The 19,163-nt window shown below is 44.0% G+C and overlaps 1 protein-coding gene across 1 annotated transcript in view; it reads left to right on the top strand.

Annotated features, from left to right (window-relative positions):
- The window catches only part of LOC137428036 (receptor-type tyrosine-protein phosphatase H), a 329,265-nt gene that overhangs the window by 117,531 nt on the left and 192,571 nt on the right, over positions 1 to 19,163 (top strand). Inside the window, exon 8 of the mRNA XM_078777499.1 lies at positions 981 to 1,247. Coding sequence (XP_078633625.1) covers positions 981 to 1,247 — 267 coding nt within the window. The remainder of the gene's footprint in view (positions 1 to 980; positions 1,248 to 19,163) is intronic.

Raw genomic sequence — 19,163 nt, 5'->3', positions numbered from 1 at the left:
TTTCGGAGAGACATCGTAAGAGTGTGAGATTTGTCAGGATTGAAAGACATGTTCCACTTGTTTGCCCAGTCTGTGATTTTGTCCAGGTCTCCAGAGAGTGACGAGGCTGCAGACTGCCGATCTGAGGGATGAAGAATGGAGCGACAGAGAGTAGAGTCATCAGCAAAGAGATGGAGAGGATTTTCAAGAGAGTCGGAGAGATCATTGATGAAGACCATAAAAAGCACAGGGCCCAGAAACGTTTGGTCATGAACACGACGTTAACACTCTGGCATCCACAAATATTAACAGATTTTGATCAAACTTAGAAACCAGTCAGGTCAGTTGAGTTCTGCTTCCCTGGAAGCTCTAGTTCACCTCTCCCTCCCCCCCCCCCCCCCCTCCCTTGCCGTTCCTCCTCTCTCCAAGGCCTCTCCCTCCCACAGATCTCCCGATGTCCTTGTTCTCTGCTGTTGTACTTGTGTGCTTCCCTCTCTCTCCCCATTTTGTCTCCCGCTCCCTTTATGTTGTGTATTTATGTTTTAGTTTGTCTTTTTGTGATTAATGTTCGCTCTTACACGAGCCTCGATCTTGTATTCAAAAAATAAATAAATAATTTTTATAAGTAAATACAGTGTTCACTGTGCTCAATGACAAATCGAGCGTGCAGTATTTACTTCACCATTACTGAAACTTAACAGAATCACCGATGTTAGTCGACAACCCATCAATCCGATCTGTAAGTTCATCTGCCGAGCACAGACCGCAGCAACGACCGACGGACGACGAACGGTTCGAATTAAGCGTTTGGAGAAGAGGGCGTTCCGCTCGGGTTTGAGGCTTGAGGTTCCGCTTGGTTCTAAACTTAGTAATCCACATGGATTGCAAAGGAATTCTCCCTTTTGTTGTGATGGTGTTGAAGGTATTGCTCAATTACACCAAAAACAAAACTACTTGTTGATGTCAACTCATTCTTTTGCTTCTTTCTTTTTCATTTTCAGATCCATCACCTCCTGAAAATCCCCAAATTTCAACACAAAACTCAACATCTCTCTCCATCTCCTGGACCAACCCAAATGATACAAACCAAGCACGTTATGAATATCTTGTGATGTTGATCATTGACAACATCATGAAAGTAAATGAAACCACAGGGCAAACATACATCACCTTTTCAAACCTCCCTCCTGGCACCGACTACACCGTTTCTGTGTCAACAATCTACAATTACAGAAAAAGCGAAGCTACAGAGATACCTGCTACTACAGGTAGGCATGGAGGATACTTGATTGTAACCATGAAAAATTGAGAAGCTGGAAAATAACTTCCACCCTCAGGGGTATTTTATTTATTTATTTATTCGGATGCAGCCTGTGGCCGATTGGCTGAATCATTTTCTGGGGGCACGGTTGTACTGCTGATGCAATGCCCCCTTACCAGGGAGAACGTTCTCATTTTGCCAACCTTGGAAGTATTATGGGCTGAATTGACCCACCTCGTGCTAATTCGACAACATGACAGGGGCTTGAATTCAAGACCCTAAGATTGTGTGCCACCCCCTTTAACCGTTAAGCCAGCACCAAGGTTCGAGTTTGGACCTGTGGTGTTGGTTTGGAAACGGGGGGGGGGGGGGGGGTTCACGTATCAAGAACCAGCCTTGATTTTAGAAAGCGGTTTCCAATTGGGATAAAAGAAAGTTTTAAAATGGGAAACATTGAGTGAGGACAAAGTGGGCGCATGAAGGATTTGCCAACAATTTGATCTGAATATGGAGAAACTTGACATAAATCAACGTCTCGACGCCACCCGAAAAGCCTCTGCCCACAATAAACTTTTACTTATTCTGACCCTAAACCTGGTGTTGGTGTTAAAGGTTAGGGTGCTGGCTTGGGAGTCTCGGGTCCTGAGTTTGAATCCTGGTCGGTCGTTAAGTTAACTCCAGGTGAGGTTGACTCGGCCTGTCATCCTTCCGAGGTTGGCAAAATGAGTACGAGTTTAAAATGAACCATTCGAGTATCCTGTGTCGGAGTGGCGACCCATCCAGGATTGTGCCCCACAGCCAAGAAACTGCTATGGCAGCCATATGCATCTGAAAATGCAGGAGTGGACATCATCATCATTACTCTGATTTTCACCAAAAAACTCAAGATAATTTGACCTCGATATCTAATCCGTACATGTGTCATGGGACATGCACTTCGTTTCGTTAAAATACCATAGCCAATGGTGTCACATGAACAGGGGTTTTCATGCGATCTCTGACCCTTGACCTTTCAGTCGCAAATAATATATATCTTGGATGGATTCACTGATGGAGGTTTGTACATATTTGAAGCAACTTTCACTTAAATCCCGTCAGCTGTTATCAAGCATCACATGTTCACCTGACATGACCTCTGACCTTTGACCTTTTCATGGTGAAGTCTCATCAGTCCGCTTTCCATTCTCATGTATACGTCTACCAAAATCCCATCGCTGCTTCAAAAGTTAGTGTGGCAACATAATTTTTACCTTACGTGACCTCTGGCTTTTGGCCTTTGACCTCTTGACCCCATAATCTTATCGGTTTATCTTTACACCATTATACGTACAGTGCCGACAGAAAGTCTACACCCTCTTTCAATATTTTAACCTTTTGTTACCTTACAGCCTGGAGTTAAAATGCATTAAATAAGACTTTTTCCACCTTTATCTGCACATCGTAACCTACAACTTCCAAGTGAAAATCGAATTGAACAAATTTCCGAAAATTAATTTAAAACAAGTGGAGCTCCATTCAAAGTACACCGCCCCATTAGTCCAGGGGCCAATACGATATTTTAACAAATTGGTACCACCCAAGGTCAGCAAACAATTTTGGTATTTTTGTCTTCCTGCAGGTTTATAGTTTATATTTTGGGATGATAACCCTGCCTATCTCGTAGCTTAATGATAGTTATCACTCTGTGAACAAACCCACCTCCATGTAATCTGGAAGTTGAATTTTGGGGGAGAGGGGTACCATTTTTGCTTTTAACCTCAGTTCCACTGAACATATTTTGACAAATTATGATTCATTGTGAAGCTCCATCATACATCTACGCAACTGTAATCCAATTTACACCTTTAATTATCAGGTGACCTCCTCGGAGGTCAAAAGGTCATGTTTCATTTGCAAAATCGAAAATTTAGCGTGTTTTTGTTTTCAACTGATCTGATTACTGTTTCGTGATATGTAGATGCTGAAATTATTTCACAATGTATATATAGGACATTGTGGATGATTTTAATAACCTAGCATTCACAAAACTTCAACAATTAACTTCACATTAACCCTTTTTATGCAAGCATTGGTTCTTCGATTTCCGAAAAATTTAGTCATTGCCTGTAAACAAACCCGCCCCCATATAAAATGACTGTATATATCATATATTATGACTTCCAGACAATATTTTTGGAAAACCAATGAATATGTCTCCAATGTGTTTTATCATTGACATACCCGCAAGCGTTGGTATAAAGTTACACATTTATAAGAACACTAGCGGGGTCACCCGTGGGAATCCCACGGGCATGGATGTGTGTGACATTTCGACATATTGAGTTATATGCTGCACATTCATTTTTACAAAATGGTTACTGGCAAGTCATCAGATCCAGAAATGGTGTGAATTTAGTTATTTCACATAATATGTGACCCCTCACTCCTCTCCACCTGACACTCTCCTGTCTCCACCTGACACTCTCCTGTCTCCACCTGACACTCTCCTCTCTCCACCTAGCACTCCTCTCCTCTCCAAACCCTCACATCCCTCTCCTTTCCAATCCCTCACCTCTCCAATCCCTCACACTCCTCTCCTCTGCAATCCTTCACACGCCTCTCCAATCGCGCCTCACACTCCTCTCCAATCGCGCCTCACACTCCTCTCCAATCGCGCCTCACACTCCTCTCCAATCGTGCCTCACACTCCTCTCCAATCGTGCCTCACACTCCCCTCCAATCACTCCTCTCCAATCGTGCCTCACACTCCTCTCCAATCATGCCTCACACTCCTCTCCAATCGTGCCTCACACTCCTCTCCAATCGCGCCTCACACTCCTCTCCAATCGCGCCTCACTCGCCTCTCCAATCGGCTTTCCCCGTCTCGTTTCTCTCCTTTTTCTCCCGTCTCGTTCTTTTTCTTGCTCCAAATCGGCCCGTCGGAATCGGAAATCGGCCCGTCTCGCCCGTCGGCCCGTCGGAATCGGAAATCGGCCCGTCTTGCTTTTGTGCTTGTGCGTAAATAAATTGTGTTCATGACACCATTTCTGGTGTTGGGCTAGCGGCTAGGGTGCCGGCTTAGGATCCTGGGTTCGAATCTCGGTCGATCGCCGAATTAATGCCAGGGGGGTTGACTCAGCCTGTCATCCTTCCGAGGTCGGCTAATTGAGTACCAGTTCACTGGTAATTCCCTGTTTGTCGTTGAAGGCGGCAAAAAGGGTTGGCGTCAGGAAGGGCATCCGGCCGTAAAACATTGCTTCAAAAAGGGGACAAAAAAACAACAACTACCACGGTCCCCGAAAAGGCCAACCCCCGCTTTGCGGGGAAAAATGGCCTCTAAACGGTGGTTTTTACACCATTTCTGGATCTGATGACTTGCCAGTAACCATTTTGTAAAAATGAATGTGCAGCATCTAACTCAATATGTCGAAATGTCACACACATCCATGCCCGTGGGATTCCCACGGGTGACCCCGCAAGTTTGCATTGACGTTCGTCGATGGACTCGTTCGCCCGTCTCATTCGTTTTCTTGCTGCATCCTGTTCAAGTCTGCGTTCTTCATCGATCGTCTCATTCATTTTGGAAATAGAAGTTTCCACGCAGCGCATGAATTGTCACGATCCTCAAGAGGAATTTGTCTCGTAATCATCAAATGATAAATGGCAAGTAAATTATATTGTGGAAAATTAAAGATTTCAAATAAACCTATTTAAAGTGTATTCGCACATAACTAATTTTAAAAAACGAAGAAATATCTCTCGGTAATTTCCTGAAACATATTTTACTTCCGGCTAATAATGTTGAATTAAATAAAAACGAAGAAATATATGTCGGCATCATTGTTGACGTTTTTGTGACGACTGTCATCAAACGAAAAAGTAATATATCTTAACGGAAAAGCAAAAGCGAATTTTTAATATATATCGACACGTTGCCGTCGGTGTCATGTTGGGCGGTGTATGATACACCATGACGCGATTTTTAAAAATATATCTCTGCATTTTCCCGCGTGTGTGGAATGTTCTCAATTATTGCTGACACCGAGTCCAAAACCATCGATAAAAATGAAATCATATGGTGAGTTAGATTGGAGATAAAGGCGTGAGAGAGACTCAATGGCCTTGAAGTTGAAGTTACAGGCGTTTGAGAATTCATTTCGTTCTATAAACGGCAACTTTCATTGGATTTCCTTCCCGTTTTTTTTCAACCGAGTCGAAAACTATGTTAGCGACTGTGAAAAATGAAATGATATATCGAATTTTTAATATGTATCGACACGTTGCCGTCGGTGTCATGTTAGGCGGTGTATGATACACCATGACGCGATTTTAAAAAATATATCTGCATTTTCCCGCGTGTGTGGAATGTTCTCAATTATTGCTGACACCGACTCTAAAACCATCGATAAAAATGAAATCATATGGTGAGTTAGATTGGAGATAAAGGCGTGAGAGAGACTCAATGGCCTTGAAGTTACAGGCATTTGAGAATTCATTTCGTTCTATAAACGGCAACTTTCATCGGATTTTCTTCTCGTTTTTTTTCAACCGAGTCTAAAACTATGTTAGCGACTGTGAAAAATGAAATGATATATCGAATTTAAAATAGATATCGACACATTGCCGTCGGTGTCATGTTGGGCGGTGTATGATACACCATGACGCGATTTTAAAAAATATATCTCTGCATTTTCCCGCGTGTGTGGAATGTTTGTGGAAAATTAAAGATTTCAAATAAACCTATTTAAAGTGTATGCGCACATAACTAATAAAAAAAACGAAGAAATATCTCTCGGTAATTTCCTGAAACATATTTTACTTCCGGCTAATATGTTGAATGAAATAAAAACGAAGAAATATATGTCGGCATCATTGTTGACGTTTTTGTGACGACTATCATCAAACGAAATAGTAATATATCATAACGGAAAAGCAAAAGCGAATTTTTAATATATATCGACACATTGCCGGCGGTGTCATGTTGGGCGGTGTATGATACACCATGACGCGATTTTAAAAAATATATCTCTGCATTTTCCCGCGTGTGTGGATTGTTCTCAATTATTGCTGACACCGAGTCTAAAAGTAAAACCATCGATAAAAATGAAATCATATGGTGAGTTAGATTGGAGATAAAGGCGTGAGAGAGACTCAATGGCCTTGAAGTTACAGGCCTTTGAGAATTCATTTCGTTCTATAAACGGCAACTTTCATCGGATTTTCTTCCCGTTTTTTTTCAACCGAGTCTAAAACTATGTTAGCGACTGTGAAAAATGAAATGATTTATCGAATTTGATTTGAAATAAAACTGGGGGAGAGCAAGACACCACGGGCCTACAAAACAGGACTCAAAGCTATGCGAGTTAATAAAATGGTGGATATTTGTTTATAGCCACTCCCAGAATGGGTGGAGCTATGGGTGGAGCTACTCTGCAAACCGAGTAAGCCACACCCCGGACAGACACCCAACAGATAGACAGACAGACAGACAGAATCATCTACGGCTATTATAATATAGATAAGCAGGTTAAACAATCATCAGAAAATAAGTAAATAAGTTTCATTATCTCTGTTTCAATTTAAAAAAAAAAAAAAACCTTTAGAGGCCATTTTTCCCCGCAAAGCGGGGGTTGGCCTTTTTCGGGCACCGTGGTTGTTGTTGTTTTTGTTGGTCCCCTTTTTGAAGCAATGTTTTACGGCCGGCTGCCCTTCCTGCCGCCAACCCTGTTTGTCGCCTTTTACGACAAACAGGGAATTACCAGTGAACGGGTACTCAATTTGCGGACCTCATAAGGATGGCAGGCTGAGTCAACCCCCCTGGTGTTAATTCAGCAATCGACCGGGATTCGAACCCAGGATCCTTGGATCCTAAGCTGGCACCTTAGCTGCTAAGCCAACACCAGGATATGTTTCAATGGGTGGGGGCGGAGATGAGATCACTTCCGCTTAGTAACGGCGTCACGTGCCCTAGAGCGATGAAAACAATCACGCCGCGCGCTTGCAGTGTGTGTGCTTTGTGCTTGCAGACTTGCGCAGTAAAGTGCTAGATTTTGTGTTGTTGCAACGGTTTAACTTACGACTTTCGTCACATACTACTGGCCACTTGTATCAGCATGTCTTAGAACTATTTTGACAATCTTCCAAGCGAAGCTAAAGAGAGATACGAGACCAAATGATCGGCAATTGGCCTTGCAATTTGTCCATACCGGTTACCGGCAAGTGCGTGGATCAACGACCCGACGGCGCAGCCGGATGTTCAGTTCGCGGATGTGTACATGTACCTCACGAACACACCAGGTATGAAAGTACATCCCGGTACTTTCACCCTCTGACACCTGACAACCGAACGGCCGATGAAAGCAAACACGCATAGCGATGCGTACGTACATGTTTATGCATGCGCGATACACACAACAGTTACTTACTTATATTTTCAGTAGCTGTGATGTAATGAAAATACTAACTGAAGTTAAAAGTAACAGTTTATATTTAAACTTACCCAGCCATGCAAGTGCAGTGGGCAGCTTGCACGACTCCGTCACTGTTTGTGGCTAGCAATGGGCGATGTGAAGCGGCATTAGCCCGCTGTGATTGACGTACATCAGCTTTCAAGATAATCAACCCTGTTGCAGACTTGACATGATGTACTGTCTGCACGAAGCCAGCAGTGAAGTACCGATGGGCCTCCAGTGACTTATAAGCCTATTGCTGTAAGCTATAAGTTGTTGCTGTATATAAGTTGTATAGCTGTTACTATAAGCTGCCCACCCACTGCACTTGCATAGCTGGGTAAGTTTAAATATAAAACTATTACTTTTAACTTCAGTTAGTATTTTCATGACATCACAGCTACTGAAAATATAAGGAAGCAACTGTTGTGTGTATCGCGCATGTATAAACATGTACGCACGCATTGCTACGCGTGTTTGCTTTAATCGGCCGTTCGGTTGTCAGGTGTCAGAGGGTGAAAGTACCCGGATGTACTTTCATACCTGGTGTGCTCGTGAGGAACATGGACAGATCCGCGAACTGAACATCCGGCCAGGCCGTCGGGTCGTTGATCCACGCACTTGCCGGTAACCGGTATGGACAAATTGCAAGGCCAATTGCCGATAATTTGGTCTCGTATCTCTCTTGAGCTTTGCTTGGAAGATTGTCAAAATAGTTGTAAGACATGCTGATATAAGTGGCCAGTAGTATGTGACGAAAGTCGTAAGTTAAACCGTTGCAACAACACAAAATCTAGCACTTTCCTGCGCAAGTCTACAAACACAAAGCATACACACTGCAAGCGCGCGGCGTGATTGTTTTCATCGCTCTAGGGCACGTGACGCCATTACTAAGCGGAAGTGACATCACTCCGCCCCCACCTATAATGTACAAAAATATTCAAATTGTCTAATAAGCCATTGTACTTGTTGTGAACACCATCTAGGTAATGCTCATACATTACAATCTTGTTATTTGAAGTGCGTTTAGACTACAAACAGTTTCCTTCATGTCATTGGGACAAACTCAGTCGGTGTCACAATCGTCCACATCACTGTCATGCAGCTCTATTTGTTCTAGTTAATTTGCTTGGTCGCTGCAGGTTTGAAGCTTACACATGTGTGTGCATTTCAGACCATTTCCAAGGCATGTGCAGATTCGTAATTTGCATGATCGTACACATGAGCAGGATAGCAGGTCCAACACAGCCTCTGGTGCAGGTGTACCTCGCATCCACTCAATGGCCAGATCCCCATCATGAATCTTCCATCCATGAGCCATTGGATCGGGTACACGAGGATTGCACTCCAAACACCTCTGCCAGATTGCAGCCTGATAGTTTGCTCGTGAGGCATGCATGAAAAGACAATCTTCTCAAGGGGGAAGCTGACTGGAGTCAACTTCTCCACGCCTTGCACGAAACAGCTGGAAGCGAAGCTTGTTGACTTGAGTTGTGTTTGTGGAAGGCAAATACATCCGACATGTTACTTCCTGAAGCTTTCCAAATCGTTCATCAGAGACCTCCCAGGACCTTCCCAACTCTCTGAATGTGTCTTGAGAGGTCTTGTTAGTCTTCAGTTGTTTGAACATGGCCGACTTTCCATGCCCAGTGAAAGCACTGACTGTATCACAGCCCGTAAATGAGTGCATTCCAATCAGAGCAGCACAGACATTATCTCCGAGTGCATGACTTAGCTTGCTGATGTCAGTGAACCTTGTGCGGTTCTTGGTGCCACATTTCTGGAACATGGGACATGGAATTCTCTTGCTGACTCCAATGCTTATAATCATTACATCTGTGTCCTCTGCTGTGACTACGATACCCTTGTAGCCTGATTCAGCTGCATGTAGAGCATGGAGTAGAAGACGGGTGTCTGCTTCTTCCTGGGTACTTGATAGCCCCGGAACCTCCTCCCATCGGTCCCTTGTGAGCTTGAAACAGACATCCTCACAGGTAACATACAGATCTTTTTCCTTGATCTCCTCAAGTTGACCTTTCCATTCTTCCACAAAGAACCTGATGAGGTGTGTTTTGTTTTTCGAGCTACACAAAAGCTTCCTCCACTGGTGAATATTGTGGCCAGGCGCAATGCTCCTTAGCTCAATACCTGAATCTGCGCCTCTCTTTGCTCTCTCCAAATCTTTCATGGACATCTCTCTATATACATCAAAGATAACATCAATGCGCTTGCTCTGACCACCTTCATGGATAACTTGAGCCAATACTGATTCTGCCAGTTGGGAGAACGTTTTGTCTTTCCCCTTCATCTTTTGGACCAGGCTCATTCCATCTATCAGAGTGGCTGAAGGTTGAGGGATTATTTCTGCTGGTGAGACATGCTTCTCCAACACCCTGGCAAGAGCAGCCTTGTTGGTCTTACAAAGAGACCCATCAATGTTGGCTCGGGCCCAAGGCAAAGGTCCAAGCGGTGGGCTAAAACTTCACCCATGTGCAGCTGCCTGCTTTCTGCAACAAGAATCATCTGCCCAAACAGCTTCCTATCAGCCTTGAGGATAACTTCCTTTCTGTTGCCAAGGGTACGTGATTTCTTGCCAATGTCTGAGAATGTTTTCAGCTTCTTCTTTGTAATCCTGTCATGAAACTTTATGGCTGGACTGTCTGACTCCATCCTCGCTTGTTTGAAATCTTCATAAGCATCTTTACCTATTTGGTGGGCTTCAATGAGGTTTTCAGCAACATCTGGAGGTGCAGCAATGCCAGTCGACAAACTGACAATGTCTTCATGGTCAGGATCGAAAGGACTGATCCAGCTGGACTCCATCATTTCAACAAGTGACTGAATATCAGCTTCATCCTTCCTGATTCTTGGTAATTGTAGATCAGGATTACTAAAGTTGGAGTCATTCTCACCAATCATGTCCTGATCCTGCAAGATCCTCCAAGGAAAGCAAGGCATCAGACATATTTCATTTAGCATTTACGAGTCACAATATTATTTTAGTATCACAATGCCCTATTTAAAGCAGGTTTCACATTTGTACAGACAATGACAAAAAAATTCGGAAATCGAAGAAATAATGCTTGCATAAAAAGGGTAACATAGGGTTAATTGTTGCAGTTTTGTGAATGATGTGTTATTTTAAATCATCTACAATGTCTTATCTATACATTATGAAATAATTTCAGCATCTACATATCACGAAATAGTAATCAGATCAGTTGAAAATAAAAACACTCTTAATTTTCGATTTTGCAATTGAAACATGACCTTTTGACCTCTGAGGAAGTCACCTGACAACTAAAGATGAAAATATAATACAGTTGTGTAGATATATGATGTAGCTTCGCAATGAATTATGTTTTGTTGAAGTATGTTCAGTAGAACTGAAGTTATAAGCAAAAATGGTACCCCTCTCCCCTAAAATTCAACTTCCAGATTACATGGAGGTGGGTTTGTTTACAGAGTGAAAACTATCATTAAGATACGAGATAGGCAGGGGTATCATACCAAAATATAAACTAGAGACATGAAGGAAGACAAAAATACCAAAATTGTTTGCTGATCTTGGGTGGTACCAAAATCTGTATTGGCCCCTGGACTACATGCCAAATAAATAAATAAATAAATAACACCCTCCAGCGCGGCATTGCCGGGACGCCTTTGGTGACACCGCCATGCAGCACATAGACACTGTATTGGGAGGGACAGGTGTACAATAACTTATTGATGGATTGCGAAAATAAAATCAATAAATAATGATCGTAAAATAATTTCTTAATCAATCGGCTAATAGCATATCTCAACCACTGGTGTTTCGTTTGAAGGTGTATCTTTTTGAAAATTAATTTAAAAAGTCATTAATCGAAAAAATAAACAATTAATTGATTAATCAATAAATAATACATTGGTTAATTAATTAAATCAATAAATCAAAAATACTTCAGAGCCACAACACTTGGTCATTGTCGTGTCCGAATATCAGCTTCCTCGCTCAAAAGGTGCCCGAGATATTGCCCAGATGAGATAGAAAATAAAAAAGTGATTAATAACGAAATAAATATAAAGTAAAGGTAAAATAATTAAATTCTTAATCAATTGGCCAATACAATACCTAAAGCAACACTGTTTCATCAGAATCTGCAATTTAGAAAAAATTAAGTCGGTCATTAATCGAATAATTAAATAATTAATCGATGAATCAATTAAACAATAAATGAAAAGTACAATTTACAGCCAAATGACGGTCATTGTCGTGTCCAAGTATCAGCTTATACAGTCTGATATATATCAGCTTATGCAGTATATAAATATCCTATCGCTTAAAAATCAGCTCATAAATATCTTATCGCAAAAGGTGCCTGAGATATTGCTCAGATGAGAAAGAAAATAAATAAGTGATTAATAAACTGATACTAATTAAATAATTAATCGATTAATCAATTAAACAATAAATGAAAAGTACAATTTACAGCCAAATGACGGTCATTGTCGTGTCCAAGTATCAGCTTATACAGTCTGATATATATCAGCTTATGCAGTATATAAATATCCTATCGCTTAAAAATCAGCTTATAAATATCTTATCGCAAAAGGTGCCTGAGATATTGCTCAGATGAGAAAGAAAATAAATAAGTGATTAATAAACTGATACTAATTAACTAATTAATCAATTAATTGATTCATCAAAAAACAAAAAATACCATTTTTGCCAAAGCAAGTGCTCACTATTGTGCTGAAATGTCAGCTTCCCAGCTCAAAGGATGGATTCCTCCAGTGGGTTGTTCTGCCTTTTCACCAGAGCCAGTGAGAATGACAATGTCTGCCATTCCCCTTCACACAGACACAACAGACACAGACTGTATCATCCCAACTGTCTACCCTCAGGACAAGTGTGTGTCTATCCTCAGGAGAGCCAGGAAACAATATATCTCTACTCTCAAGACTGAACTCTCAAACCTGTCTCCCTCCTCCAAATCTTGGTGGCGTCTGGTCAAATCTGTTTCTGGTGTTTGTTCCCTCTCCATCCCCTCCCTTACCTCAAATAGATACACAGCTGACTCCACACGTGAAAAAGATGAATGCCTCAACTCTGTGTTTGCCTCAAAATCTTGTGTCCCAAACCCATCCCTCTCTGTACCCAGAGTGGCGTTTTGTACCCAAACCCACCCAGAGTGGCATCCCTCTCAAACCAATCTTGGTGGCGTCTGGTCAAATCTGTTTCTGGTGTTTGTTCCCCCTCCATCCCCTCCCTTACCTCAAATAGAAACACAGCTGACTCCGCACGTGAAAAAGATGAATGCCTCAGCTCTGTGTTTGCCTCAAAATCTTGTGTCCCAAACCCATCCCTCTCTGTACCCAGTCATACCCAGATGCGCCTGGAGGTGTCCTTCTGTGTGTGGTGTCCTTCTGAGGTGAGGTGTGTGGTGTGTCCTTCTAAGGTGTCCTTCTCTCCTGACAAGGTGGAGAAGTTTCTGTCACCCCTCGACTCTGATTCTGCAAATGAACATGACGGCATCGGCCCACGGGTCCTAAAATCCTGCTCTGCCGCTCTATCTCACCCTCTCTCTGTTCTCTTCACCCTCTCTTTTGCCCAAAGTCATCTGCCATCAGCTTGGAAATCAACAAACATTACTGCTTTACACAAAAAATGTGCAAAAACAGATCCTTGCAACTACAGACTAATCAGTCTTCTCCCAATTATCAGCAAAGTGATGGAATCCATCATTGCTTCAGACATCAAATCTTTCCTCTTCTCCAATGGCTTGATCTCTGATCGACAATTTGGTTTCAGACCAGGTCACTCTACTCTGGACATGCTGCTTCTGCTGTCTCAACAATGGATGGAGGTCCTCAATGCCAAACAGGAAATCAGAGCTGTCTCCCTTGACATAGACATATCACGTGCCTTCGATACAGTCTGGCACCCCGCTCTGCTCATCGAACTCTCCTCCTATGGTATCCATGGAAATCTCCACGCATGGCTTGCGGACTTCCTCTCTGCTCGTCGTCAACGTGTGGCCCTGAATGGGTTTCTCTCATCTCCCCTTCCTGTTGAGGCTGGAGGTCCTCAAGGCAGTGTTCTGGGCCCTGTGCTTTTTCTGCTCTTCATCAATGATCTCTCACCCAGTGTGTACCCTGGATAAGAATAGGTACGCCGTATCCCTGCGTGTCGTAAGAGGCGACTAAGAGGGTTGGCGTCAGGAAGGGCATCCGGCCATAAAAACATTGCCTCAAAAAGAGAACCATGACAATTACAACTACATGTGGGCAGGGTACAGCCCGAAGTGGAGATCGGTTTCTGAGGTTTGGGACATGGAATGTAGGGACAATGACTGGGAGATCAGGAGAAGTGGTGGAAGTATTGGTCAGAAGAAGAGTGGACATATGTTGTGTGCAAGAGACGAGATGGAAGGGAAGTGGTGTGAAAATGGTGAAGGGTAGGCAAGGAGAGAAATACAAGTTTGTGTGGCAAGGGTGCCTGGAGGGTGTGAATGGTGTTGGTGTCCTGTTTTCTGAGGAGTTTGTAGACAGTGTGGTGAGTGTGACTAGAGTGAGTGATAGGTTGATGATGGTGAAAATGATGATTGGAAAGCTCTTGGTGAACATCATCTCGGGATATGCTCCGCAGGTTGGTCGAAGCGATGAAGAGAAGGACAAGTTCTGGTGTGCGATAGAGATGCTGATGGAAAACGTGAAAGATGAGGAAGTTGTTGTGGTAGGAGGAGACCTAAATGGACATGTGGGAAGGAGTATGGATGGTTTTGACGGAGTTCTTGGGGGTTACGGATATGGTGTGAGAAATAGAGAAGGTGAAAGGATTTTGGAGTTTGCTGATGGAGCTGATTTGTTGATTTGTAATACTCAGTTCCAGAAAGAGGATAATAAGCTTGTTACATACACGTCAGGTGGGTCGACGACAACCGTTGACTACCTGATGGTGCGTAGGCGAGATAGGGGGCACCTCCGGGACACAAAGGTGATCCCGGGGGAGGAGGCTGTTTCACAGCACCACTTGGTTGTCTGCGACGTAAGGGTGAAAGGTGCGAGGAGAGCTCGCCGGGTGAAGTACCAACCGAGAATGAAGGTGTGGAGGTTGAAAGAGGTGACAGTAAGGGAGGCATTAAAAGAGAGGCTGAGTAGGGTCGAGGATGATGTGGTTGAGCTTGAAAGTGGATGGATGTCAATGAAAGCTAGTCTGTTGGGAGCCGTTGGTGAGGTATGTGGATGGACAAAAGGACCGCCGAGGCACTCGGAAACATGGTGGTGGGATGATGAAGTTGGAACGAGGATTGACGAGAAGAGGAAGAAGTTCAAGGAGTGGCAGAAGGCGAAGGGTACGGGAGCAGAAAGAGCAGAGCATGAAAGTTATAAGGCAGCCAGGAAGGCTGCAAAGAAAGAGGTAGCAAAGGCGCAGGAGGCATGTAGGAAAATGTTCTGAGAACGCTTGGATTCGGAAGAGGGTCAGAAAGCAGTATTCAGGATTGCAAAGCAGATAGCGAAAGAGAGGTGTGATGTGATGGGGGTGAGTTGCTTGAAGGATGAAGTAGGACAAATCGTTGTCGACCCAGATGGAATTAAAGGAAGATGGAAAAGATATATGGAAATGCTGTTGAATACAGAGAATGAATGGGATGGCAACATAGAGAGTAACCCAGTTTTAGGACCGGCAGAGAAGATAACTGAGAAGGAAGTTGAGGAAGCGATAAAAGCAATGAAGGGTAGAAAAGCGGGAGGGCCAACGGCAGTTGTGGGAGATATGTTGAAGGCAGCAGGAAGTTGGGGTGTGAAGAGAATGACAGAGATCTGTAAACTGGTGGTGAAAGAAGGCCGCATTCCAGTGATTTGGGAACTGAGTACCCTCGTCCCTCTATACAAGGGGAAAGGTGACCCTCTGGAGTGTGGCTCGTACCGAGCGATAAAGTTATTGGAGCATGGAATGAAGGTATTGGAAAGGGTGTTGGAGAGGAGGATAAGGAAGAAAGTGAAGATCGACGAAATGCAGTTTGGATTCATGCCAGGAAGAGGAACGACAGACGCGCTTTTCATTGTGAGGCAGTTGCAGGAGAAGTACATGGAGAAGAGGAAGAAGTTGTTTCTTGGGTTTGTTGATCTGGAGAAAGCATTCCATCGGGTTCCACGCAAAGTATTGACATGGGCATTGAGGAAGTTAGGAGTGGAGGAATGGTTGATCAGAGTAGTGATGGCAATGTACAAAAGAGCGCGCACAGCTGAAAGGACGAAGGACGGGAACAGTGGTGAGTTTGAGGTGAAGATGGGAGTGCATCAGGGGTCGGTACTAAGTCCACTACTATTTGTTGCTGTGATGGAGGTGCTGGCTCAGAACGTAAAGGAGGGTTTACTGTGGGAGTTGTTGCATGCAGATGATGTGGTGTTGATTGCGGAAAGTATGGATGGACTGAAGGAAAAGATGAACACGTGGAAGGAATGTATGGAGACAAAAGGTCTGAAGGTGAATATCGGAAAGACGAAGGTGATGGCAAGTGGTAAAGCATGTGGTGAGGTGGAAAGAACTGGGAAGTGGCCCTGTGCTGTGTGTAGGAAGGGTGTCGGAGTGAACTCCATTCAGTGTACAATGTGCGCTGAGTGGGTTCATCAAAAATGTAGTGGTCTGAGAGAGTCATTAACCAGTGTGGCAGCTACATTCAAATGTAAGGTGTGCACAGAGGGAGCTGCAGATGGAGGAAATGTTGAGTTGGATCTTGGAGACGGCGTGAAGCTGGAAGGTGTGAAAACATTTTGCTACCTCGGAGACATGCTGAATGGAGAAGGTGGATCAGACTCGGCAACGGTTGCTCGAGTGAGATGTGCATGGAAGAAGTTTCGGGAATTGAGTGGCGTGCTGATGATGAGGGGAGTGTCGTTGAAGCTGAAGGGAAAGGTGTATGCTGCATGTGTGAGAAGTGTTATGATTTATGGGAGCGAGACATGGGTAATGAACGTAGAGCAGCAACGAAGGTTGGAAAGGGTGGAAATGCAAATGGTTCGACGGATGTGCGGAGTATCGTTGAGAGAGAGGAAGACAAATGATGAATCGCGAAAGATGATGGGAATAGAGCCTGTGATTGATGCTGTGAAGAGGAACAGGTTGAGATGGTTTGGTCATGTGTTGAGGAAGGATGAAAGTGACTGGTTGAGAAGAGTGATGGAAATGAATGTAGAAGGAAGTAGAAGACGGGGAAGACCGAGAAAGTCTTGGCTAAAGATGGTGGAAGAAGAAATGCGGGCAAGGGGGTTAACAAGGAGAGATGCAGAAAATAGGGCAAAATGGAGAAGATTGTCATGGGGACCGCAAGGCTAACCCCCGCTCTAGCAGGGAAAATGGCCTTTTAAAATGCATGTTGTGTTGTTGTATCAATGATCTCTCTGACTCTCTTGAAAATCCTCTCTATCTCTTTGCTGATGACTCCACTCTCTGCCGCTCCATTCCTCATATTTCAGATCGGCAGTCTGCAGCCTCCTCACTCTCTGCAGACCTGGACAAAATCACAGACTGGGCAAACAAGTGGAACATGTCTTTCAATCCTGACAAATCTCACACTCTTACGATGTCTCGCCGAAAAGACCGACTGCACAACCCTCCCATCCACTTTCTGAATAATCCTCTCCAAGAAGTTCTGTCACTCAAGCTTTTGGGTCTCACTATCTGCCATGATCTTTCCTGGGAATACCACATTTCAAATCTGGCCTCCAAAGACAGTCGCCGACTGGGCATCCTCCGTCGTGCGAAGTCCTTCCTTGGCACACCTGAGCTCCTCACCACATACAAGGCTTTCATCCGCAGCTCAATGGAATACTGCTCTCCCCTCTGGGCTGGTGCTCCTGCCTCACACCTAGCTCGTCTTCACGCTGTTGAAACCAAAGCATTCAGAATCATTGGAATCTCCCGCGATGAAGCTAACTCCAAGGGCCTCTCACTCACTCACTCACCGCAGGCAGGTTGGTGGTCTTTCCGTCTTCTACCGACTCCTCTCTGGCCTTGCCCCTCCAGCTCTCTCTGGGCTCTGTCCCGCAAATATTCCGACAGGTCGCACAAGATCTGCCTGCAACCCTCTTATGGTTAAACTGCCAAAATCAAGACTCTCTGCTCACCTTCACTCCTTCATTTCTCTTTTCTCCCACCTCTGGAACAAACCCCCTCACTCTCTTCAATCCCACTCCTCCCTCCAGGTCTTTAAAATAGCTGTTCACCACCATCTCTTATCTTCCCCCATTCAAAACCTTGATCTGTTCTACCCCCACTAATTTCACCCCAAAACCTCTTTTTTGAAATACCAACTTCTTTCCTGGAAGTCCTCGGTGTCCTTGTGTTTATACTTCTCCCACCGCCCCCCCCCCCCCCTTCCCACGCCGCCTCCCCCCAAGCCCTCTCCTTCCCACACATTCCCGATGTCCCTCACAAATGTTGTGTTTGTGTGCTTCCCCTTCTCTCCCCATCTTGTCTACCGCTCCCCTTTTTATACACTTTGTTTGTTTGTCTGTTTGATTTGTTTGTGTGATAAATGTTAGCTCTTTCACGAGCCTCGATTATGTATACACGCACAAAAAAAAATAATTGCCCGGGCACCTTTGGTGATACCACCGTGCAGCACACAGAGACGGTATTGGGAGGGTCAGGTGTACCATAATTAATTGATGGATTGCGTTATTAAAATCAATAAATATTAATCATAAAATAATTTCTTAATCAATTGGCTAATGGCATATCTCAACCACTGGTGTTTCGTTTGAAGGTGTATCTTTTTGAAAATCTTACTATAATTCAGCAAATGTCTGTCTGTCTGTCCATTTGAAGGTACCGTAAAAACTGCCAAACCGATCGCAAAGATATTTTGGGTGGATAATCCTGGGATCCCCAGGAGTAAAATAGGCTATTTCGTTTTCCCAATTACAGCTTTACTCTCCAGCATTCTCAGGTTTGGACTCCCGCATAACATTCGCGTTTGCATGACGTTCATTGTGACGTCTTCTTTCGTCGAGCAACGGTACCCACCCTATGGGCGGGGCTTCAATTGGGAGGCCCAAATGAAAAGGCTAAATATCGGAAATTGAAGCCTTTTTTTCTTTTAAACGGTTTATATAAACATCCTTCATGTGGAAACGTCATGCGGGAGCAAGTATCAGCAGGATGTGGCAGTGTGGGAGTCCACGTTTTCACCGATCGCTGCAGCGTGTTCCACACAAACGGCGGATGTGGCATGAAGGAGGATCTGCACTTCGGCATGAAGGAGGATCAGCTCTAACAGATCGCTGTCTCCATCGATCTTGCCAAGGCCGTAACACCTATCGGCTCAAAATCCTTTTAACTGTTGATTTGGTACAGTTACACGTTTCTTGAATTTGGTACACGTGTCGGGAGTACATACGACATGGGGATTGTGAACATGATTATCGATCACGATTCACGATCACGATCATCACGATCATCACGATCATAGTGTATCGATCACGATTTGAAACACGATGGAATAATA

The sequence above is a fragment of the Myxine glutinosa genome, chromosome 5 (assembly GCF_964187855.1).
Source record: "Myxine glutinosa chromosome 5, kmMyxGlut1.1, whole genome shotgun sequence".
Taxonomy (NCBI): Eukaryota; Metazoa; Chordata; class Myxini; order Myxiniformes; family Myxinidae; genus Myxine; species Myxine glutinosa.
This window is presented reverse-complemented; position numbering and strand designations above follow the sequence as displayed.